This window comes from Plectropomus leopardus, chromosome 7 (assembly GCF_008729295.1).
Source record: "Plectropomus leopardus isolate mb chromosome 7, YSFRI_Pleo_2.0, whole genome shotgun sequence".
In the NCBI taxonomy this organism is placed as follows: domain Eukaryota; kingdom Metazoa; phylum Chordata; class Actinopteri; order Perciformes; family Serranidae; genus Plectropomus; species Plectropomus leopardus.
In genome coordinates, this window is record NC_056469.1 from 21,457,377 (window position 1) to 21,483,431 (window position 26,055).

The 26,055-nt window shown below is 39.0% G+C and overlaps 1 protein-coding gene across 1 annotated transcript in view; it reads right to left on the minus strand.

Annotated features, from left to right (window-relative positions):
* Window positions 1-412: 412 nt before the first annotated feature.
* Window positions 413-26,055, minus strand: part of LOC121945591 (glutamate receptor ionotropic, kainate 3) — a 117,210-nt gene continuing 91,567 nt past the window's right edge. Inside the window, exons 10-16 of the mRNA XM_042489838.1 lie at window positions 25,296-25,499; window positions 18,448-18,671; window positions 12,110-12,228; window positions 5,511-5,728; window positions 1,901-2,126; window positions 1,413-1,663; window positions 413-659 (exon numbers count right to left, since the gene is read on the minus strand). Coding sequence (XP_042345772.1) covers window positions 465-659; window positions 1,413-1,663; window positions 1,901-2,126; window positions 5,511-5,728; window positions 12,110-12,228; window positions 18,448-18,671; window positions 25,296-25,499 — 1,437 coding nt within the window. The 3' untranslated portion in view covers window positions 413-464. The remainder of the gene's footprint in view (window positions 660-1,412; window positions 1,664-1,900; window positions 2,127-5,510; window positions 5,729-12,109; window positions 12,229-18,447; window positions 18,672-25,295; window positions 25,500-26,055) is intronic.

The following is a 26,055-nucleotide window of genomic DNA, read 5'->3' on the forward strand; positions in this document are numbered from 1 at the left end:
GACAAAATGATGATCTATGAAAACTGCTCTTCTCTGGTCTCCATGCATATCTGCCATTTATTGCCATTCTTAAAAGAGCTTCTCTTCTTGCCTCGGTTCGTATTTTCCCAAAAAATTCTCAGTCCTTTTACTGTTTGAGGATTCCTTGAACAATGTGTATTTCCTTGTGTTTTTGTGTTGCGCACGTAAACATCAGACTTGAAACTGATTTTTTAGGTATACTGTTTTCCCAGAACCTCCCCCAAATATTTCTTTGACCTCTTGTGGTTTGGAGTACAGTGGTGAATGTTGTCATACCTGTGTGGCTGATGCTGCCATTTTGAGTTGCCCGTGTTTTGTTAGTGTCCCCATGTCACTGTGGTTAATGGTGAATCTGGTGATCCCGTCTATGCCATTGTCTCTAGTCTCTGGCATCGCCCCTGACACGTTGCTCAGGAGGTTCTTGCCCTGGGGGGAGCACATTGTCACGGGAACACGGGAGTCATCCCAGTGCTGCAGCTCATGTTGTCCTTTCCTGGGAGTCGTCGGTCGTTGTAGGCGTGCATGTTGATCACTGCATCCGTCTTCACCATGACTGGAGGCTGAGGCTTGTGTTTCACCCGCCTCTCGCAGGTGAACGACAGTCTGATCTCGTCCACCATGGCACTGCACAAAGACCTCTGGGCGAAAAGGGAGGATGCGGGGAGGGGAGCAAGAAGGAGAAGAGGGGAAAGGGACGGGGGGGTAAATGCCTTAGCTTTAAATTCTTCTGACAGCAGAGAGTGTCGACAGTCTAAAGAGCACAATACACATTCAAACATCCATGTCATGTTACTGCTGGTGTGTGTGTGTGTGTGTGTGTGCGCACGCCCGTGGCTGTCAGCAATGTCAAATCGCACCACCACCACATGTAGCCTGCACACGGTTCATTATTGCTGCTGTGTCAGAGGGAGTGAACAAGTATGGTGCATGAGCATGCGTGCAACTACTCAGTTAGCATGACTCAACTTAGTGATTTACAACAGTAAAAGGGTTCATGCTATTCTGACATCTCCAATGACTAATAATGGATTAATTCTCTATGCTCCAATTTGCAATTATGCCTGTTAAAATAAGTAAATGTTGTGGTGTTATGGCCCAAGTATTCCTAGGGATTAGCCAAAGGCATGCAAATCCTTTTATAACGTGTTTGAATTAAAAGCCATGAATAGAGCATGGCTTTGGTTTAGAGGCTATGTGTGGAATAAGTATCATAACAAAATAGGCATGGTTAGCAACTTCTTTGCAAATATTGAGGGTGAAATGAACTGAAATTGTAGCGGAGTGTAATTAAATTAATGTTAGATTAATTTTCCATCCATCCAATCCACAGAGTAAAGCTCAAATTCAGAAAATAACACACTCTGAATGTGATATATTATGGGGACACATACCTGCTCACGCTCTGCAGTCTTCCTTAGCTTGTAGATGAATTCAGCAATCGCCACAAAAACAGACAGCACTAGGCCAGATGCCAGCACAATGAATATACCACCCAGGTTCTGGATACCCATGGGGCCTGTCTCGTGACGCTCTTCATCCAAGCAGCTGCTCCCACTCCACCACTTCTCCTTCAGCATGTGTAGGCGCCCATCCTCCAAGATGCTTAGGATTGCTATGGTGATTTTGTCCCTGTACGGGGAGCCTGGAAGCAACATAAGGCCTGTTTTACTTTGGAAGAAACGCCAGCTGGATTCTGTGATAATAAGGTTCATAAACACGTTGTGGCATACTGTCTGACTAGTAGCTTAAAAAAAAAAACCCACGTCTTATGCTGCTGTCTAAAATGCAGTCCCTCACTCTCATCATAAGGCAAGACACTACGCATAAAAAGGAGAATTTTTTATTATCCGGTTGTCTCAAATGTATTGGCAGGTCTTACCGAGGGGAGTGCCGATGCCATAGCCTTTGCTGTCGATGATCCCTCCCACCTGTGTCAGGTTACAGTTCCTCCTAGTAATGTAATCGATAGTCGTGGACTCCATAATGAGGGCATAGTCTGACTTCAGCACCCTCTGAATCCCATCCTCAATAGACTTCACCAGTGATGTGCTTGGCTTGCTGCTCATAAAGGCCCACATCTTCTCAAAAGTAGAAACCTTGGATTTCTGTAAGGGATGGAAAGAGACAGTTTTTAAAAAGTGCCTTTGAACCTCATTTGAACAATCTCCCTTGCTGCAGGTGAGGAAAAAGTGTTTGAAAAATATACAATGCTATTACCACTAAAAAACGGTTGAGCTTGAACAAAATTACTTTCAAACATTACAGCTCTAGGTGGTGAATCTAAAAATACTGCTAACCATGAAATCTGGTTGCTCCGTCTGTAGCCCTGAGAACTTTACACCTGTGGGGATTTATTTTTTGAATGCTTGAATAGAAAAGATGACACATATAGTATTTGTCCATTTACCGCATTTAAGAATACCGAATCTAGCCAGTGACCACATAGATTTATATGATTACTCCTACAGATCTCCATCGTCACAGGATTAAAAGAGAGTAATTGAAGCTTTGCGCACATCTATTCTCATAAGTGCTACTGAAGCAGCAATAATAGAATGCCTTTCCATTAGTCTTGCATCAGCCTATGTGGTATTTCATGCAATTTTACACGAGGTCACGTTTATGCCATGTCTAATCCTAGATAATTACTGTCTAAAGACTGTAAGCCATTTCAAATTGTGAAAGATGCTATTATAAGAAACCTTCCATTATGTGTAACTACATTAGAAACACAGTCCTGGTTGCTTAAAACTGAGATATGATAGGCTGATATTAAAACTTAAAAGTACCAATTATGATGTACAGCAAGTGTTGCCAAGTTGGCATCTTTGTCAATAGATCTAGTGATGTTTTTTTCTTTTTACCACCCAGATGAGTAGATGAGGTCAGAAATAAAAATGCACCATATGGTGACTTTGTGCAGCTTTGGTTGGCATTGCAGCAGTGTTATTCAAGATAAAGAAAGTTTCCCCAAGAGACCTCTTCTCTCCACGAAGAGTGCAAAATGGCATTCTGTACAACTGCCAATTTCCTTCAACCTTTAAACAGTAGGTGAAAGCTGCTTCCTTGGAAACAGCTGACGTTCTCACGTGCGTCCTTCAGTGCTCTCCATACAGTGTGCAATTTAACAAAACATTGGCTCCTTCATAAGGGGGCTTTCAGCTGACGTGAGAACCTCCTGGCCAGCACTGGCTGTAAACTATAGGGTCATTACGGTAGTAGAATTGTTTCCAGAGGATAGTTACGCAAATGCATATCAATCCATAGTTACGTGAAGACATTTATAAATGAGTAAAAGAATCTTTACATGCGTATTGAGAATTGTGAATGTGCACAAGAATCTGTAACTGTGTATTCTGAGTCTCCGTGTGCATAATCAGAATGTAAGAAAAAAAGACTCCAAAATTGTATCAGACTTGCAAGTGTGTTGAGATATATGAAGGTGTAAACAAATATATAAATGTGTACACAGATCTGTAAAAGTGAAGAGAAATCTGCAAACATGTAAAAAGATGATGCAATCTGTGAATTTGAAGTAAAATCTGTAAATGTGTAAATAAATCTTTAAATTTAGCATTTAGAGATTATTTTACACGTATACAAATCTTATTTTGCACACATTGATTGATAAACAGTTACACAACTCTCCACACACATTTACAGATAGTTTTGCTACAACAGTGTCACCATAAACATAACCTTATTGTGTTTGTTTTAACAGTTTCTTTATGTCATTGTAATATCAAGTAACGCAGGAGATAATGTCAGAGAACCTGGTCAGCCATCAGTAAACATTTGTTTGCTGGTGAATTAATCCATATATCTATTATAAGTTTGATTGTTGTGTATTATATATAATTATACTTAATTAATTATAATTATAACTACAGTATAATGTTTTTTTAATTGCAGTAAGTGGCAAACAAGGAGAAATTTCTGCAACCATGCAGTGTCTTGTGGAGGTGATGGAAGAAGTGAATTATATCAGAAATGGTTAACAAATTGAAACAAATGCCACAGAATCCAACAAGCGAAATATTTTTCATTATAGATTTTGCCGCAATCCACAACCACAACTTTAACTTCTCAACTAATATATGAATACCCCTCCATCTGGTGGCTAGTTATTTGACTAGAGAGACTTTTCTCTAGCTACATCTATTAACATGTTCATCTAGATTTAGGAGCAAAAAACGCAGACAGTTTTTCAAAGGAACATAAGTCTGGGACCAGATCCATTCAGTTACATACATCTGCAAAGCCTTTATCTACTCCCCGGTCTCCTCAGTATTTATCATGCTTCTCTGCCTCATTGAATCGACATCATTAGGCCTTTCTGTAAGTGCAAGGGGGAGCAGAGGGTACTTGAGCCATGCAACTCTGATGAGGTAATTAAACACCTGTTTCTCCTTCTATTTATGATGCTACAATCACAACTACGATTTATCAAAGTGTACAGAAGGATCTAAAATAACTTTTGTTTTCATGGCTATTTAGAAGAGTGGAGGGTTGATTTCTTTGTAAAGGGTCAATGAGTTGAGCTGGATCCAGGTGCACTAATTATGACAAGACTTTTTATATTCATGGAGTATAAAAAGTAAGCAATCTGACAGTATTGAGATTTGTAGAAATTACAAGACTGCTCGTGTTTTAAACTGTCATGATAAGAAAAAAAACTGAACCCAATTACATAATTAAAGCTGGGGGATCCAGCATACAAACCATTCAGCAGATTCAACAACGAGGCATACAGTGTTTACGAGCTCCACTACAAATTTTCAGGGGCATAAAAACTAGGGCACATAGATGCCCTGGAAGAATCTTTCTTTTTCACTTTAGTGCTATTGAATGTCATAAACTTATGGACTGCCTTCAATAGAAATGTGCAGTGTTTTCATTTTCTTACTCGGAGAAACTGTAACTCTGTTACATGTGTTATTCAGCACCAGTGTAGCAGCAGCATCTAAAGCAAAGCTCAAAATAATAAAATAAAGTCAAAGACCCTGCAGGCATGCTGAAACTTTGGAATAAAAAAATCATTATGGAGGAACACATCAAACAGTGTAGAGAAGTGGAGAAGCTGAAGAATTTGCCTTTGCTGTGGGAATTAAGATCTAACTGGAAATATAAATATATATATGAAGAGAGAGAGAGAGATTCTTTTCCTTTTGAAACATGGGCCTACTGTATAGAGAATAAGATTTTTGACAGTGAATTTAAAAAGTCATGATTCAACATCTTGCCTCAGTTTTTAACATGCATGTACAACATTCGTATTACTGTGCATGTTTGCACTTTGCATGCCTCAACTACAGTGTGACTGTTTTTACACGTTAAATGAAATCCATCCAGTGTCAATATTGTGACTGACATATTTCATTCTATACCTGCATAGTACCTTCAGTGGTTGATCAAACCTTTTTGAATATAAAACGTAATATTAATAAAATACCTTGACCCAATCATAATCATTGTGTTTATGCACATACCTTGAAGAAAGTCATGGTTGCGCCATCTTTGACCACACCGTACTCAATCTTAGTCTGCTTAGCGATGTCATCGGCTGAGTCCACAGGCGAGTCCATTCTCTCCACGGTGAGAAAAGCTGCTAAATTAGCTGTGTAGGATGATATGATGATCAGCGTGAAGAACCACCAGATTCCACCGATGATCCTGGTCGACAGCGCTTTGGGCATCAGTTCTGAGCCTGTACGCGACACAAAGTGAGAGACTATTAAGCAGTTATCTAGATAAAACTGTACCTGCCAACCCTGTAACCAAATTAAACAAATGCAGAAACATGATGGCTTGGGTTTTTTGTTAATTAGCCTGCAAATGTTTTTGGCAGCGCCTCTGGTGTTGATCAAGGCGCTGTCAGTGAGGAAACAGAAATTGAAGCCAGTTTGGCAGTTTAGCCAAACTCTAAGCTAAGAATTGAGAATGGGCAGATCAGACCAGTTTAACTGTGTGTTCCTGTGGCTTCTACATTAGGTACAAAAGCCTTTCTCAGCTCATGTAAGCCTTTAGAGTTGACAACGCTTAAACCAACTCGCTGTGTACTCAATCACACAGCAGACATCATCATCATCATCATTCCATGTTGCAGTCTAGAAGTCTTTGAAGTCTAACTTACAACAATAACTAAATGTCTTTTAATTAATCCTATGTATCAAAAGGCTTTAAATAGGGATTTAAAAAAAAAAACTATGCCTTTATTGGATTTCATTATTTCTAGTATTTCTAGAACAATTGAGTAGGGTATGTGCTACATTTGCATAAAAGAGATTTCTTGCACAATTCAAACATTTTTTATTAGGATTAATTCCAACTGTTCCCTGTAACAGTGGGCTGCACGATATGAGGAAAGTATGCAATAATTTTGTGGAATATTGCTATAACAATATTACTTGCAATAAATAAAAATATTAAAGTACATTTGGTTCTGCGTCTCTGCTGCTTTTAGTATACTGGTAAAACTGCAATAAACTACTTTTTGATATAAAAAAATGAAAGGAAATTATCATCAACATTTTTTATTACATATTTCTATTTTATTTTTTTACTGGTAGCTTAGAGTTGAAACATGTCGAACTTAAAGTAAAATGCTGTTTTGTCACCCATTTTTTACTCAGCCATCACACACACATCACATTTATCACAGTGGAGGAGGAGCGGGACAAATAGAGTACAACAAAAACCAAACATCAAATCTAACATGTAAAGTGCTGACTACAACAAATAGAGCAACAATAGAGGAGAAATATGTTACTTTGGGATATATAAATGAATATATGTTTCCTCTCCCACTAAATCTCATGAACCCACATAAGTAAACTAGTACTTGGCATTTGAGGGGGATTGTCACTACTTTACTTTTATGTAGCTCATGAAATTAACTGGATGTGCACATTCAAATATTTTGCAAACGAATCATCACATTCTATCTATTTTTTTTTTTTTAACGGAGAAGAATCACTATAAAGTGCATAGGAGGACTGACAGCACACTTCGGCATCAGCCTTGACTTTGAGCGGTCCTCTGCTGAGTAATACTATGTTTACAATGGCTCACTGACTGGTGTTAAAGTTACTTTATATCTCATCTCTGACAACCTTTAAAATACCCTTGTGCTTTGTGCACTCTGTTACTTTAGTGAGAAGATTTATGAGGGCAATTCTAAAGAGTAACAAGCCCACAGAAGGAGGGCAGGGTGGTCAGCTCTTTAACCTCCTCTACCAAATTTGATTGGATTTGTCCTTTGTGGTTTGACAAAGACTCTACATGGTTACAAACAAGGTAAGACAGTAGCATCCCTTAATTCACTATGACTTCACAGAGGGAAGATCCAGATGCATTCTCTGGTTGCACTAAAAATGAAGTGGAGCAACGGGTAACTCAATTGAATTCCACACTATAAAGTGCTGTTGTCAGCAGGGAGCAGTATATAGCGCTGCATCAGAGCACTAATAAATACAAAAAGCACATCAGTCATATGGTGCCAGGGAAATAAAACGGTGTCAATATGCCATACATTTCCTTGAGGAAGGACTCATATCTTGTAAACCAAGAAAATATAAATGTTCTTTCAGGGAAGACGATGCTGATACTATTTCAGTAACCAAAACATCACATCTATCTCCGTGACTGCTGCACTGCTCATTCACATGAATGCTGTAAATAGTTGCAAATAGACTATGCATACTATTACAAAACACTGAAGTGCAAGTATTACTGTGGGGTTTTTGTTGTGGCAAAAGACATTTTTAGTTCTGTGACCAGATTCAGAAATTTACTAATCAAAAATAACAATGCCTTATTAAACCATATCATATGAATTAAAATTGGCAGTTCACCCCAAATTAAAGAAATTAAAAAAAATCATATTTCTTCTCTTACCGGCAGTGTTTCTTATCAATCCAGATTTGTTTTGTTGTGAGTTGCCAAGTGTTGGAGATATCAGTTGGAGAGTTGTCTGCCTTCTGTCCAATACAATGAAGCGAGATGGCACTTGGCTTGTGGTGCTCAAAGCACCAAAAAAATAAATAGAAAAACTCAACAGCAACATCTTTTTCCGCTAATCATGACCCGGTTACTCAAGATGATCCACAGACCTTATTGTGAGCAGTTTCATGTAGAAACTATTTTCCTTCTAGCAAACTACAACTGCCAACCACATCACCACACAAAAAGAAGTGCTCCACTTAGCTAGCTAACGTTAGCTGCCGGGGAATCGTTTATCAGGGCATCAATGTTTAGATCTCAGGCTGTCAAAACCACTTGCCCTTTGTCATTAAGTAGATGCCAATTTCCACTGAGCAGTGATACGGTAAGCAAGTTCTCTAGTTTCATTATATTCGAGAGAAGTCAAGTCAGTTTTATTTATAAAGCCCATTATCACAAAACACAGTTTGCCTCAGAGGTCTTTACAGCATACGATATCCTTCTGCTCTTAGACCCCCACATCGCCTAAGGAAAAACTCCCCAAAAAGAACCCCTGAAATGGGGGGGGGGGGGATGGAAGAAACCTCAGGAAGAGCGGGAGACGATGATGAGGGATCCCACTTCCAGGACGGACAGACGTGCGGTAGATGTCGTAAATAACAGTTGAATTACAATAATGACAAAAAGGAAAAAGAAAGCAGGAGGGGAAGGCAGACATCTCTTCGGCCGATGACTCCAACACTCGGTCACTCACACCAAAACAATCTAGACTGATAAACAGCAATACAGGTATAGAGGAAAAATATGCATGTTTTATTTTGGGGTTAAATGCCCCCTTAAGATGAACAAACAAAACATACAAAAGTAGCTTTTAATGAATCAGAAAACTTAACTTTGTCATAGTCAGTCTCATCTGCTAAACAAATGTTTTCAGCTCAAAACTGTATTAACTGATAGCTATGAGAGTGGCTCCTTATAAACTCTAAGAAAGAAAGTAAATAAGCAATTTTCCTGAAATGTGGTTATTTTTCAGAGAGTTATATACAGCATCATCTTGGTTTGGCATAGCAAACATGCCATGACCTAGTTAATGTTAGATCCATAACCTTAATGTGTCCTAGCAAAGATCGGCTCACCACACTGCCCGATTAACAACCCCGTGCCTTGTCTTATTGCCCATTTATCAGTTTACACAGGAGCAAAAATACACATGAGATTTTGAATATGCTAACTTTAGCTTTTACTCTGTTTTGGGTGCCATGATTTATAAAATCAGAATTTTTCTCAGGAGATGGTTCAAAAGCGCTTTGGCCAAAAATAAATAAATAAATGAAAAATCTTTAACTCAAGGTCCACTTACTAGCTTCAAACAGCTTTAGAGAGCTTATTTGTTGAAAATATTAAAAAATAGACTTGAAATTTTATCATTCTTTCAGTTGAGGTCTGAGGAAAAACTGTACTGATGCATTTTAGCTCCCTTTAGATTTGTTTTATCATCCAGTCTTATGATTTATACATCAAGGTGAACATGGAGTTTTGAGTCTTTCCGTTTCCAGTCTATGTCTCAACAGTTTCTCTGCGATGCATAAGTGTACTTAATTAACCAGCACTCTCCGAAACAATTCATTTCTGAACTTAATGTTGACTGAGGTGGAGTTCCAGTAGTCCATTCATTTATTGCAACATGTGTGAATACCATACACAATAAGGGAGTTAAAGAACACATCTAACAGCCAATGTTAACACCAAAGAGCACATTTCTTAAGTGGAGATCATGCAGAAGTCACTGTGACACTGCTGTTCTCCTTTTCAATAATTGAACAGAATGCTTTGTATTTAATGATGCTTTTTGAATTGTCAATCTGTGGGAAAAAAAAGCAGTTCTCTGTGGATTCAGTCGTGCATCGTGCTAAACACGATGTCCCGGTTTTCTGGAGTGTTTCTCCCCAGTAGTGATGCCTCACCTTAACATGAGAGAACTAGGCTTTCCCATGAGAATGATTACCTGCACTTAGCTTTCTCTCTGTGGAGTCTTTGCACGATAACTCCTTTCAGAGCTTGAGGCTCGTGCCTGTTGTTAATTGCTGTTAAATAATGACACTAGTGAATGCAAATCTTTATTTCATTGCAGGTAAATCTTGATGTGAATCTCAAGAAAGGGCAAAGTCACAACTGCAGTTTCCTTAGCACAGACAAAATATCAGTCCAGATTAGTTCTTGCATAAAGAAGCAAATAAAGAATACAATATTTTAGGCGTTAAAGTAGGCATCTGGAGTAGAGGGAGAGTAGAAGTATATTTTAGAAAATCAAGGAAAAATGTCGCAGAGAATGAGAGAATTGGGAATAAGTTAACTCGTAAATCAAACATACTTTCTAAAATTATTTTGTGTGGGGAAACCAATTTACGGGAAATGATCAGACATATGTTTGTTGTGAGCAAAAGCCGACTGAGACCCCCAGGAACGCATTTGAAGTACACAAAGTGTTTGCTTTTGCACCTCCTCATATTTTGCGTTCTTTGTCTTGTCTATGACACCTCCCTCCCACAGACAAGCTGGTAGATTTTTTTTTGGATCTCCTCAAACACGTCCATTTGCATTTTAAACATGTCAAGGAAATGGCTTCCGTCTCAGCTGCTGTCACTGTGTTTGGCAGACAAGCAGAGGTTGTCTGTTTATGTGACACAGACAAAATATACCTCGCTGCAGATCCCACGGTGCAGCATGTGTTACAAGGTGCTGCAGTGCAAATGGATGTCATGGGGAGCCAGAATCAGTCTGTCAATTTGACAAATTATATGTCGGTCAAGATATTTTTGACAATACGGCATTTAAAAATCATGCAGAAACAGTTATGCAACATAAGGAAATATGCATCACATGCCCACATTCATAATAATAATATAATATTAATAATAAACCCGCTAGAGAACACGCTTCATATTAATTTCAATGTCCCAGTGTGGACATTTTTGTGGACCGTGAATAGAAACCAGTTCAAATACTGCTCCAGTTAGCTATTGTAAATATGAGGAACACTGGAGCTCAGGCAGTGACAGACAACACTGTGAGCCATGATCCGAATTATAATAGGGAATTCTCCCCAGTTTAGTTTAATAATATAGGCTACTAACTAGCTCATTTTGTTTTGATTCTCTCTCTCCGCTCCCTCCAGGCACACTGGTGCTACACTCGCAGCCCTCTGCCTGCTCCGGCAAATTGGCAGAGCTGCTATGCAGTTTCACAAGAGTGCTGCCGAGCTTCTGTGCTTAATGAATTGCTGAATGTGTTTGCTATCCTTATGGGCAAAGATCCACTGCCGAGTCTGACTAAGCCTCCTTGATTTGTCTTGTTACATTGAGGTTAAGCATTTTATTACTTAGGTCGTTTTTTTCCTCCACAGTTGACTTCATTATGTTATTTCTGGGCCTTCATTTGCTTACCTATCCCTTTAAGGGACACCAAGTGAAAACGTATTTGTCTCCCTTTGGTTTTTCAGTCAAAAAGGAGGATTAAATCTGCAGAAGAAGGTTTGGTAATACATGTTGGGTTCGTGTGCTGAAAGAGGAAATTGCTTCTTCCGTTCTGACTCGTTTCAAAATTATACATCGGCATCAAACAAGAACGCGGTGACATTTAACTGGTAAGCTACTTGTTTGACAGGTAGGAGTGAGACATATGGATTCCCTACAGCAGGTCACTCTCAGTGCAAGTCGTACAGTGCTGCAGACATCACACCAAGCAGCTCTAGCATGGCTGACAGCTGGCATTTGTCAGACATGTTCCTCAACTTACCCTTTCCGTCCCAACACTCAGAAAGCTCTTGAGTAGGGCCAGTGACTGCGTTATGTGGAAATAAATGCAGCAATGTTTTCCATCCTTACCTGACAATCTCTGACAAGTGCCTGGCACCTACTCTTCCCTTTTTTAAACAGCAGGTAGGTGACAACAGCCTTCCTTTGTCATGTAAGGCTGAGCTCCGCAGTTGTTCTTGACAGGTAAATGTCTTATGAAACAGTCACGGAATGGAAATCATGGAGCTTGTCAGTTAAAGAGGCAGAAAGTGGGAGCTAGCAGTGCACGAGAAAAGAGAGGTGGCGTGATAGTATTGTTTCTGACAGGAAAGAGGATGTGTGCGCCGCCATACCTTGTTGCATTAAGGAACCGACTCCAAACCAGAAGCTGTTGAGGAGGGTGAAATTGTTCTCCACCACATCTGATCCGGGGTTACAAGGATGGGCGTCGTACCATTCATACGGGCTGAATCTGGTAACGAGACAGGAAGTTGGAAAGCAATTTTTAAGTCTTTATCGGTTGGGAGATCTGAGAAAATGCAAGAATGAACATCACTCTTTCCTCAATATGAATCTCAAAAGCTGAATCATATCAGCTTGAGAGCTATTCTAAGAGTTACAGCTATTTTAGAGTTCCCCCTTTTGTTTGGAGAAACAAAACAGTATTAATGACTGCAGTAGAGCAGCAGCTCTACAAAGTAGAATTTAAAGCAGCATCTACCAGTTTTTTGGCCATTTGGCAGCAGAAGAACAAGCTGTTAACACGCTCCTTTCCAGACCTTTGAATCCGCTTACTTCACTAAGTTTGTGCTGACTGATTAGTCTGGCATCGTGACACGTAAAAACAGCTTCTTCATTAAAAAAAAACGGAGCGACCACTAACTCACCAGGTAGAGTGTGTGCGCCACATAGGCTGAGCTGTTTGCATACCGCTACATGTCATCCTCCTATATCTCTCCCACCTTTCCTGACTATTTAGCTGTCTTGTCAATGAAGGCAAAAATGTCAAAAAATATGGGCGGGGCTAACGCTGTTGTCAGGCCTTGTCAAACGGTGTGGTGGAACCTATTAAGAGTAACATCTACATTAGCAATAGACGAGATAAAACATAGACGCTGCTATCATGCCCTCTTAATATTGCCCAACATTGTAATTTGGTTTTACTCACTCTAAACCCCAGCAAATATGATATGTTGGCATCAGTGTAGCCTGCCTTGATTGCTGACTTCTTAGACTTGTTTTTGTATAGATTTTTTAAAAATAAGAATATCCTGTGTGTACACTGTTGCAATTTTTTGCAAGTAACATATTTGAGGTGCCTTCTAACAGGCTACACATAGACTGTGGGACTGATTGCCATATCAGCTTATGGTCTCACCTAAATATAAATGTTTTCAAATGTTCTTGGTTCCTTTACTTGACCCGATGAAGGTTTGATGACTGAAACATTTGCTTAACAAGTTTTTTGCAAATAATAGGGCACTGTGTGGGCATTCTCAGTCATCAGTGTGGACTCAAAATGACGTTAGATTCAGGCGGATACTTTGGTCTCTAGTGGTTTCCCTCACAGAAATCAGTAAGAGTGGATGCAACATTAGAGTGAGACTGAGTGTAACAAGTTGACAAATCTGTCGATATCAGACAAGAAAAACACAACCTCAAAAAACCTTATGAAGATGTTGTGGCAAACATCAGTTGCCCGTTTACATAGCCAGCAAATACAGAGCAATACTTGCCTTTAAGTTGTGATAGTGGCCACCTAATAACATCCGACTTTAGCTCTGTTTTGGTCTTCACCTACTCCAATGGAGAGTACCTGGCTCTTTGGCTGTTATATTAACCGCGTAGCTCACCAGTTAGTCAATAATTTGTTTATCATTTAGTGCTAAGCATTCTTTTTTGTTCACTATAAAAGCTGTCTGCTGGAACAAAATTGATGAGCGTAGTAAGGGTGAACCTGAACAATAAAGCTGCTGGCCATAAAAAACAAAACAATGTGCTGAAAGACATTAAAAAGCTCTGTAAAGCTGAGGGGAAGTGCAGAGTGCGGGTTTTATTCTGTGGGTTTATCACTATGAGCAACAGCTTTCAAATGAAATAAAATCTTTTGATCCACTGTTCCCATAAAAACATTTACTCATGCAGCTTTCATAAAGCGACTTTGTTTGCGGTCATAACATGTTGGGAACAACGTGACTTATCCGCCCATACAATTACAGTTGTTTATATGTAGGTCTTTCACTGGTTTTCTAAATGTAAAAACAAAATCAAATGTCACATAAAAACATTTTAAAATCAACCGGTCCTGGTTTAGCTTTCCCTCTGATACCTCCTTTGCTATTCCTTATATGCTTTGTACTAAAGGTGACCAACGAGGCGCAGCAATCTAATTTTTCGGTGGGTATAAAATGTCATGTTTGAGAATGTGAGGCATGAAGACTCCTCTTAAAGTCACATGAAACCATAAAGCATGCATCTTTCCATATCTCTGCCATTTAGTTTGACACCTGCTGAAAATACTTCACACCTTTTTTTTTTTGCACAAGCCATTTTCAGAGGCAGATTCTCAGATAAAACATGCTAAATGTCACTTATTCCCCCCTTTCTAAAATACATTTATATAATGTGAAATATCTTTTTCTGGCTCTTTATTCTGGGTGCTCTGTTGAGCACAATTGGATCACTTAGACTCCAGATAGCATCTCCCTGAAATGTGGCATATCTTACTTTGATGAGATATAGCTGAAAGTGCTAATGACAGAAGAAAAAACTTTTCTTCAAAAGCCAGATAAGTGACTAAAATGGTCCACTACACTGGGGCCCACAGTGGTGAATCTTTGAGTGTATTTTCCCAGTTCTGAGAGACCGTGGATAGAATTTACTGAAATTTATATTGTTTGAGAGATAGATACACTTCAATCTAATTACATGCAGCAGAAATGTTTTCTAGTACGTCAGCAGTCTGTTTTAATCAGACACTGAGCAAGACTGATGGCTAATCATGAAACAGCTCTAAAATGGAGTCTTTGCCAGCCAGCATTCAAGTATTTCTTATCTTAGCTGAGCAAAAAGACATCTGAACTGATGCACAATAAGAGGTTGCTTTTGTACAATGTTAGTTTTCCTAAGTTTTGTTTCTTTAAAATAAAAAATATACTCAAGTGTCTCTCTTGTCATTCTCAACTGATGTGCCCTATAATAACATTTGCAGACATTAGAGAGGCCTCGGGCAGATGTTGTACAAATGAGGCACCCCCTACTATTTCAATTAAATCCTTAAGTTTCATTTTGTTTTACTTTAATGTTAAATTGAAAGCCATGGTCAAATGATGTGATACTGAAGAGGCATGGAAAATAGGAGATGCAACTACATTTGAAGTGAACTCAAACAGACCAGAAGAAAAGAGCAGTGTTTTTTTTCCACTATTATGAGTGCAGTCTTTACACAGACGCCACAGTGCTGATTCAATAGCCCTGATTCTCTGCTAATTTCTTTTCTTTTCTAAAAAGGCTGCGTCAGTAAACAGAGCCATAAGCTTGCTTCAGACTGTGTGCTGAACAACGCTCTACAAAACTGTCTGCTAAACAACACCATTAGCTGCCGGCCAAGAGTGCAGCCTACACATGCAGTACAGTAGAGGAGGTGGTTTGGAAACAGCTTGGTGACCAAAAATAACAACTTTTAGATTGAAGTTGCACCTACTTCACCCCGATGAAGCAATATGTACATGAACTACGCATTGTGACTTTACACTGTGACTTCTCTGTTCCTTGTAAGTAATTTCATATGCACACAAAGTGTTGCTGTTCAAATTATATTAATTGTATTACAAAGGCTGTAAGTAACTATAAATAGTGGGGGTGTCACAAAGAGAAAATTGATTTAAATGAGCTTTCGATTTCCATGCCTACTTGCATGCATCTGAAGGGGGAAAAAAAACCCAAAATGACACAGCTAAACCTGCAGATACCATCTAGTGATTTTTCGTTTAGTTCCCCATTGGCTATTGTTTGTTGTTAATTACATTTTTTAAAATAAATTATTCAATTTTGAGTGACCATACAGTATGGCCTTAATGTTGTATATGCCCAAAATGCCCCAAAATATGTTGATTATGTCACACTCATCTTGTAAAAAAAAAAAAACAAACTGAAATAACGGTGACACCCCTGATAGACATATGCGTTTTACATATTTGAAAAAAACAAAACACTTTTAAGCCACTTTTACATCTTTCCAACAATACAGGCAGGCTGCAACGGCTTTTAAATCTATCTGCATTATTACCATTGAACACTTAATGGAATGAAACACCAAAATTTTGGTAAAGCCATAGTTAAAATTGCTAAGTGATAAACTAGTCTAAAAAAATGTGTAAAGCCACATATTCCAAATTGCAAACTGAAGCTATACACACATTTCCCAGGTGGATGTAAAGTCCTAGACTGACATCTGAACGAGAGCTGCATGATATGCAGAAAAATCATATTGCTATTTCTTTGACAGATATTGCAGTATGAGTCGGGATTTTGTTGGGAATGATCATTTTTGCACTTCATTTTCACTGAACAAAAAAGGTATACAATGATTACAATGTGAGTTTGGCTGGTGTCTGTACCAAACATATTCGCTCCAGAGGGCCATTGACAACGCCCAGAAGATTGTCGGCTGCCCTCTCCTTACTTCTGAGGACGTACACAATTCCCACTGTCTCAAGAAAGCTCAGGACATTATAAAGGACATTTCCCACCCTGGACACACCCTGTTTGAACTGTTGCCGCCAGGCAGACGGTACAGATCAATTAGGACAAGGACAAACAGAATAAAAAAACCTTTTATCCTACAGCAATAACCGCACTCAATGTAGCTCCCAAATGACCGAGGTGCGCTACATATAATGTGCAAAAAGGGCTTGTGCAAACGACAGAATGTATGGTTGTGTGTGTTTATGCGTGTTTTTTTCATGTTATTTATCTTTATTTGTTTTTTATTTTGCTTTTTTTCCCTTTTTTTTTACTTACCATTAGCTTTTAGATACTGTGTGTGAATGGTGCACTGACCAGTTGGCTTTTTTTTAATTTCATTGTACATGTTACATGTTACAATGACAATAAAGACCTATTCTATTCTATTCTATTCTATTCTATTCTATTCTATTCTATATCTGGAATATGATTTGGAGGCATATCTGTAGCATCACAATGCTTGATTTATAATAGTATGTTGGGACACATTTTACCTTTATTAAAATTTTACATTTTAATCACAGCTTCTGCTATTAGGATATTGCATTTGGCCATATTGTGAATTAAATAATATTTTGATTATTTGTGCCACCGATGTCTGTAATCCTTGAAAACTGAACCCAAGTTCTCTTGTTGATATGAGACCAGAAGTATTCACATGGCGAAACCTCCACCATCACACACTTAGCAGAGAGTAAATACTTATCCACATCAACACACTACAGAAATATTATAATAACGTGTTTAGCAGCTTGTTTATTTATCTTTTTTAATATCTGTATGTTTTCAGATTTATTTCTCCAGGTGTTGACTCATGGATTGAATAAGCGAGATAGGATATATATTTTCTTCTTGTCACCTTCTATATCGTGCTTATAGTTTTCAGATATAGGCTGATACATTACTAAAATGTGCCTTTAGTAGAGTACATTGCAGCATAATTATTGTGTTGCCGCAGAGCTTTTAAAAGCCAAAGTGTTTTTGGCCTCATATTGTTGGTAATGCCTTGACACCTCTGTCCAGCATTTGAAATTACCTACTTATGCTGAAGTAGCCCTCTTATTGTTCACCGCTGTCTGTTTTTTGCTCACACGATGCACTTTTAGGGATGCTGCTTTTCAGCTATCTAGGCCGACCTCCAAAAACAACTGATGCAATCATTTAAGATGATTTTGTACTTATGTGAAGCCACTCCACAATTTGTTTGGTCTCACGACATCGAGTGAGGATAGAGGAGTGCAGCTGTTTGCTCTCGAGCCCCAGAACTCCTTTCAGTGCCCGCTTTTCTAGAACTTCCTCAAGCACCACTTAGCATGAGAAGCAGCAGGAAATACTCACAATGACACTAACAGGATATTCATCATATTCATGACCCCAAAAAAAGTGAATAAGTGAGACACGTTTTAGCCAATCAAACAGATAATCTCCATGCATAATAATTTTACGACTTATTACTGCCAGGAATTAATTTTTTTGTGTAAATGCTGATGATCAACTATAAATAGCCTCCTCTGATGAAATGTCACATCAGGTGTGTATATCTTTTCTCTTTGTACTGCTGAAAATGATCATTAAGTTATCATTTCTTGCCTCAGCAAGTATTTCTCCTTTTAAACTATCGTTTCAAAGTGCATCCTTTAAAGCTGCAATGCCAATTCCAAAGACATCAAACAGGAAACAAGAAACTGCACACTGAATGGGACCTTGCAACTCAACTGAAGATATTTTCTTCTACTCCTCCTCCCACTGCTGGGCTGTAGAGAGCCCATGCAGACATAACTGTCTTGATCACTACCCAGCAGCTAACACAGTATGAGATACTGGCTGGCTACTCAGGTCTCAGCCTGCGATGATAACAGAGTGTATTTCTTTGTCTATTGAGAGACCTCAAGGAGAAATGTATGAAGGACCGATAAGAGAAACAGTATGTAACTCGTGGACTTACCTGGCAATGACAAAAAGGACGCAGCTAACACCCAGGTAGGCCAAGAGAATGTAGACCCAGATGTCAGGAGTCATGGGGTTCAGGAAGGAGAAGAAGCCATTGTTGGTGGCGTTGGGTTTACGATACAGGATGCTGATGCCCATGCTCATGAAGGGCTTGGAGAAGTCGATGACCTTTTCACGCATGTAGGTGATGGTGAGAGGAGCCACTGACAAGTCTGCTCTCTGTAGTGGAAAAACAAAGTAAATAAAGAATTGCTGTGATTACTATTTTAATATTGGCAGTTGTTGGGGTTTTTTGGCCAAGGTAGCTCCAGAGTCGTGTCTGTCTGTTGCTGCACCAATTTGAAATACTATATATCATCGATGAAGTTTGGTTTGGCAGGTATTAATGGCTAACGACTATTGAATGCATTACCGCAGAGTTTGCTATATATTTATATATCCCCTTCAGATTTACTATTATCAGGGTTCTCACAGTCATGAAAACCAGGAAAAGTCTTGGAATTTCACAATCATGTTTTCCAGGCCTGGAAAAGTCTTTGAATCAGGAAAAAACACAGAAGGTTTTCGAAAAGTCATGTAATTTTATTGTGTGTAATAAAATTGTTATAGTTAACTCCCGTGAATAACCATCCATATAACTTAACATAACAGCATATGAATTTTCGGTAGCTGTTGATGTAAAGTAGCTCTAATTTGTGTCAATGTGTGACGTTTTGTTTACCATCCTGTACATTTCTTTATTTCTTCTCCCCCTCCATGTATGCCAGCGACCTGAAATTATGTTTGAACAGAGTTTGATATTTTTGTAAAACATCGGGCAAGTGAGGCAAGAAAAGAAACTGTAATTATGGCACCTGAAAAAGTCATGAAAACATTTGAAAACTTTTCCAAAAAAAATTTGTGGGAACCGTTTAATATCATTAGCTTTTCATTTGGAACTACAATCATTAAATCATCTTGTTTATGTGTTTGCACATGTAAATACCATATTCTGTTTACGAGAATCATAAATATACTATCATGAGTATCTTGGATGTATCCGGAGAATATAAATATCCCGATTTCTTTGTGCTCATGTTAACACCATATCCTGAATATGATCATAACCAGGATAAGCCTCATGAACTGTTTATTCATGTAACCAAACTTATTAATACTGTAAATTATTTATTTGGAGGGTAAAATAGGGCTATATTAGGTTTGCCTTTTCTTTAAAGTTTGTAAACAATAATATATAACATTCTCTGTAAAACTTATGATGTGTACATGAAATATGTTTCTGTGTCTTTTGCAAAAAGCATAGGCATCGTTCCAATGAAAGCGGTGCAGTTCCATCTATAAAGGCTTTATCTAGTGTCAATAGAATGACATATGACACCACATAGCACTGTGCAATGGACATGGCTGAGCATGACAGATAAGTTGCATTCATCTATTATATGCATGTGACTGCATATTCAGAAGGGTTACCGTTTAAATCGGCGGCCCCCACAACTCTGCCGCACTCCGGCTGGACAGGAGGTTAATGAAACCAGCTGCTTGGTTCACGCTCGGATACCTCTTTCCTCCAAGAAACGACACAACTCACAAAGGGAGGCTTTCTTTTCTCCCTACATACTGAGCGGCGAGAGAAGAACAGGGCTTGTTCATACAACAGATCACTGTACAGCATTTTCACCAACTAAACTGAGATCTCATGTTGTTTTGGATCTTTATGCAGAACCATTAGACCTAACCCAACAGGAATTGAATCTGTTGGTTCAGAAACACACACAAGGTGAAAATACGGAGACAAATGATGCAGCCATGTCCTGCATACTCCTTGTTTGTTTGTTTAACAGGCCTAAAACATTATTTTTTTCACAAAAATGCTCAGTTTTTAGACCCTGAAGCTATTCTTAACACGAGTTTAACTTTCCCTGTGGCTTAGACAGCTCTTCCCCCAGATTTATGTGATAACTACCACCTAGCAGTAAACAAAGGTCAGACAGAAAACATTTCCACTTTGAGTATGGCACTGCGGATTATGTACTCCCGTGGTCAGAGCCGTGGTAGCTAAATACACGGGGGCCTCTGAAGAGATGGAAAAGATGGGAAGACCGATGCATCCTGCAGTGCATCTGCTGTCTTTCTTAAACTATTCAAATTTGTACTTCACATACTGCTCCCTCTTTTCTCAGCTGCCAACTGCAGCTTTAAACCAACCTGCCACTCAGCCGGAAGATCAACCAGCATGCAATTTCAGACATCCCTACAGTGGGGCTAATATACATGCCGCATGTCCTTGTTCTGCTTACTGCTTAGGCACACAGACTGGGCACAAGCAAGATAACCTGATAGTGCCCCGCTGCGTGCCACATGGCTTGGTGTTATCTGGGTTTGCAGATGGTGGGCTTAGTGGTGTTCTCCCTCCGGACCTCCTCACCTAACGATAGCCTGGAGGATTCGTACAGGAACAACCGACATGCCTTTTCCAATCCACTGACTGTACACCAGACATACCAGAGCATTATTACAATTTTTGTGAAATGACTAACAGCCTATAGGACATTAGTGAATTTGCTCCAGCTCCAAAAATAAAGTAATTACGTACTTCTTACGACCCAGGCTTTTTATCCTCCAACAAACATTTACACACTGTGCTATACAGTCTGTATGCATTTTACAGCTTGCAATCACAATGCTAATATAGGGATTTTATAGCACTTGCATATAGGGCTCCTGTGTTGCTCCTTTTCTTCTTTTTATTAACATTAAGGGCAGATACAAGAGCAGAGTTTGCTTCAGTGAAATGTGGTGCAATTGCAGAAACACACTTAGCTGAACTATGCAATGCCACAGATAACAGAGAGCAATTTTAGCCATAGGGGATGCTGAGGGAATATAAAAAGGTCTGATTCACCAGTTGATCATGCATTTATATAACCTGTGGTGAGGAATGAATGCAGAGCATGACACTTCTGAGCACAACAGTGTAGATATGCCTCTCATATAATACAGGCTAATATCAAAATATACAAAGGGCTACTGATGAAGCATATGCAGTGTAATCAAGAAGTTGTTGCTTTGCATGAGCAGCACGTTCAGAGCGCAGTGGCCTGAAACTGTGATTTGCTTAAGGGGGCTTTGACAGGCTGGACAGACATGTTTGCTGTCCAAGCAGTTGAACTTTTGCCCTTGCAGCTCCGGGTCAGCCACACTCGCTACCAGGTCATCCCCCAGTCTCAGATCAAAATCAAAATCACACTTGTCTGTCCACTTGCAGTCACATGCTTTCCTCAGTGACCAAAAATACTCAGATGAGCATAAAAACACAAAATATGTGTGTGATGAGTCAAGCAGTTGATTTAATTTTGCTACCCTTGTTTAACCATTCGGTTAATGCTATTATGCTATTATTAGTATTATTATAATCATATTATTTCATTTTCTAAATAAATGAATTAAGTTCTCTTAAGATATGTATTTCTGGACAACAATTGATGTCCAGTGTGCTTTATGTGAGTTAGTATAAATGAAAAAAAAAAAAAAAAAAAGGAACAATGGAAAACTGGAAAAATGTACAAAGTGTGATATATTAAATGGATGCTATATAATATCGTGCACACACTTCGCTGTACAAATTAAACTTTAAAAAAAAAAGTAAATATATAAATTATTTTACGCAATTACAAAAAAAAAATTAAGCAAGTTTCCTCAAGATTTATTTTGCTGAAGAATATTGTTCAGTGAATTGTGACTGTTTTCTAAATGCTTTTTTAATTTCTTAAACATCAGGAAGAATGGTGCCGCCTTTCATTCAGATCAGATAAATCTATTTGTCTACACTGTCTATCCGTGTAGGCAGAGAGGATGTGGGTTGGCTACAACCTTCCAGTTTATCTGTCGAAGTAAATATTAATTGTCATGACTCATGACAGGAACAAATGATGTGCTAAGCACGCTATTAACATTTGCATCACAGTGTGATTAAAGTGATTGTCTATTGTGACTAAATCAAGTTTAACAAGGCCTGTTGCATCATTTAGCACCTTTTAAACAATGCCCTTTGGCACTGCAGGGAGCTTTGTGACTGCACAGAGGAAAATAAAGGCTGTATGTTACACAATGCTAAATCGTTTCACTTGGCAACGTGGCAGTTTCTCATTCAGAAGCATCAGTTACATAGGGAGTAAATCCCATAACAGTTTCATATTTATCCCAAAATATAGGCACATACAGTCTTACAGAGCATTACTCTATTTTTGTCACATTTCTTCTCTGTATGAAAAAAGTCAATGAACTAAAAAGGTGAACGCTTACCACTGATTTAATAAACTCTAGTCTGGTTCTCTTAAAAATATGTCAGTCTAGCAGTTTTATGTAATTCTGTAATGCAGCTATGATTTATGAGGGTGCACTGTGTGAGTTGATAGTATGGATGCATGAGCCTTGTGTTTCAGCCCTGTTTTATCTGCTTAAACCAACCGTTTTCTCCTGTTCTCTACCTCAGACCTTATCTAACTCTGTGACCCTTTTTTTAAGTAAAGGCACTGATCCCCAGTAAACTGTTATACATCTTATCTATCTGTATTACAATGAGGGGGCAATGGGTTTTTAAGAGGTTAATGGAAAGTAGTTATGAATACAAACTGAGCAGATAACAAGTATGACAGCGGCCATTTACTTTTCCTTCCTCTATCTCTTCGTATATGGTGTACACAATGCAATTCATGCACAAAATGTCTCCTACATAGCATTTTTATAGAAGAAATAAACAAGCAAAAACAGCATTTTTACTATACGAGTAACAGTTCCTGTAAGAGCTGGTAAGAAATGCAACCCTAACTTATTTATTTCAGTGAAGGAGATGCGGTAGTTTGAGGTTTTCTCCCAGGGAATCTGCAGCCATACTGGCCCCTCATATCATTCCAGGGTCACATCTCTTGAGCTTGAGTTAAAGTTTATGTTTCAGGTCTGCTGAATCGTGATCAGCTTATCCATACCGACAGGACTGAGAAAAGCACTAGACCACAGAATAGAGCCCACTAAAAATCCACAAAGAAGTCTTCATGCGCCCTTGGTCATGCGATAAGGAGCAGTAAAAGCAATAACTAGCAGTAGGGATTCTAATCTTCACTTCTGCTGCTATTTACAAAAGCACTAGACCTTAAAAAAAAAGGCTAAAATATATGTGTATAATCTAAAGATTCATACTTAAATGCATCTGTGTAACTGTATTTATCTGCTAATTTATCATTTCACTTGTATAGAGCATTTTAAACCATTCATTGCTGTGGATATGTGTGTGTTCAACAGCTTGTGCTGACATTATTTACAATAAGTCGGTCCAGAAGTGTCAATCATCTAACGCTTCATCCTCAAAAAAAAAAAGCATGTAAACCACATGTAACAGCAACACCACTATTTTTTCCATTTGGCTGTAAGATAATGAACATATAGGCCACTCTCTGTGGCCACCTGCATATTCTCCATTTTCTGCGCGTGCTGTTTAATGATGGAGTCATGCATCTCTATTTCCTGCCAGCATTCTCTGCCTTTAGTAATCCATTTGTTCCCCTCAAGGTTATTGTTATTAACATGGATCTAGCAAAAAGCTTGGATGGAGAAATAAAGTGCTGCAGTGGGAGCCCACCTTTCCCAACCCTTTCAGCACCAAGCCATTGACTCCTGCCATACGATTCCCTGCACTAAATGCCACTTAAGCTATTACAAGTTTTCAGCTGAGTACAGCGCTGACCCGATGGGGCTGAGGACAAAGAGAGAGCACTGACAGGGACACTTATGAAATGCCAGCAGAGAATTGCCACCATCACTTCGATGCGAGGCTGTTTCATGGCCGCTGAGGCTTTGAGTTTGACACAAACAGCTGCGATTGCCCACTATCTTTCAGCCAGTGTTCTCTCCACCTGCATCCTTACAATATATGCTGTATCACATGCTCATCCTAGATCTCTGGCTTATCCAGCTGAAGGAAAAGGTTTGTGTCACTGGATGGCATCAACACACTTGTAACTTTTAGGCAACCTTGACATAATTGTGCCATAAATGTAACTGACAGCTTTGCAGGCTCTTCCTGACTTGTAGTCAATCATAACTCTATCACTGCCCACACAGAGGACATAGCCTGCAATTCAGTTCAGTGGCATGCTTTTGTAAGCTTGTGTGATGATGTAAAACATTTTTATAGCATTTGGAGCTGCATAATTTTAGAGATGCAGCATATAATAAATGAGTAGTAACACATTTTAGGAAGAACACTCATTTGCTGTCTTGCTGAGAGTTAGATAAGACAGTTGATACTTTTTTCATGTCTGTGAGATGCAGTGGGAGCCAGCAGCCGATTAGCCTTGCTTAGCACAAAGACTTGCGGGAACACTTAGTCTGGCTTCAGTTTACGGCTGCACAATTAATTAAAATATCATCGAAATCGCAAAATGGCCAAGTGCAATATTTAAATCGCTTTTTTTTTTTTAGATAAATGTCAAATGTGTCACAACATACCATTATAAATGAAGCCTTGTGTTGCTACACAGAAGCTATCTGTACTACAAATCAAATTTCAAGTGTAAGGGAGCAGGCTTCTTTGGCAGAGACCCCATCATCATCAATTTTACTTTATTTTATTTTTTTCAGTGAAAATTCAATTAAAAAATGACAATTCCCGATGCAATCACAATTCATATTGCAATTGCAATATTTGTCAAAATATCTGCAATGTGACTCATTTGTTAAATAACAACAAAATTAAAATGGTTGAAATACGAATATTTCCCAAAATGTTCCCAAAACTATTCCTTTAAGGGAAAAAATGTAAAGCAGACACTATGAAGTACAACTTACATGCTCTATAAGTTCTCTGATCATGCCGTTCCACTGGCCCTTGTCATCCTGAGAGCCGTATTTCCCATCAGGCACCAGGCGGATCTCGTACGTGAAGCCCAGGATGCTGGCCAGCTCTTTGAGCAAGTCGATGCAGAATCCTTCGAAACGGTCGTTCCCGACCAGCGCCTTGTCAGACTTCTTAAGCATGACGTATGGCTCCTCCTGCGCAGCCCCAAAAGATCAAATGAAAAGCAGTGGTGAGGTCAGCTTTTTCAATTTGTCTCAGCACATGCACTTAATTGAGGCAAAGTGATCTGAGCTGATGAGTCGCTGTTGCATTTAACAGGCAGTGACAGCAGATCCAAGTTCAGCACGCGGATACAGAGAGTGTTAAAATATGAAAGACGCTGAGGTTTTTTTTTTCTACAATGATGTATTAGGGAAAGGGGACCTGAGCAAATTTAAGACTGTAATGTAAATTAATTGTCTTGGAAACTGCAAAGCTGTAACCTGCGTTTGCAATAGTGATGGTAATGCACACAAAAGGGATATTTATACTATCAATGTGCCTGCAGTGTTGAGCTAACCAAACCCACTGTCTCCCCCACACCGCTGTGCGTTGACCTATATAGCCGGTGCACAGGTCGGTTCGTTTTATGGTCAGGTAGCTGACACTCTTTACTGGCCTGTAATATTCTGCCTGGCTGCTCATAATTTAGGCCGCATAAAAGCTTGATTAGGAACAGAATGCTGCAGTGAAATGGAACATGCCCACGAT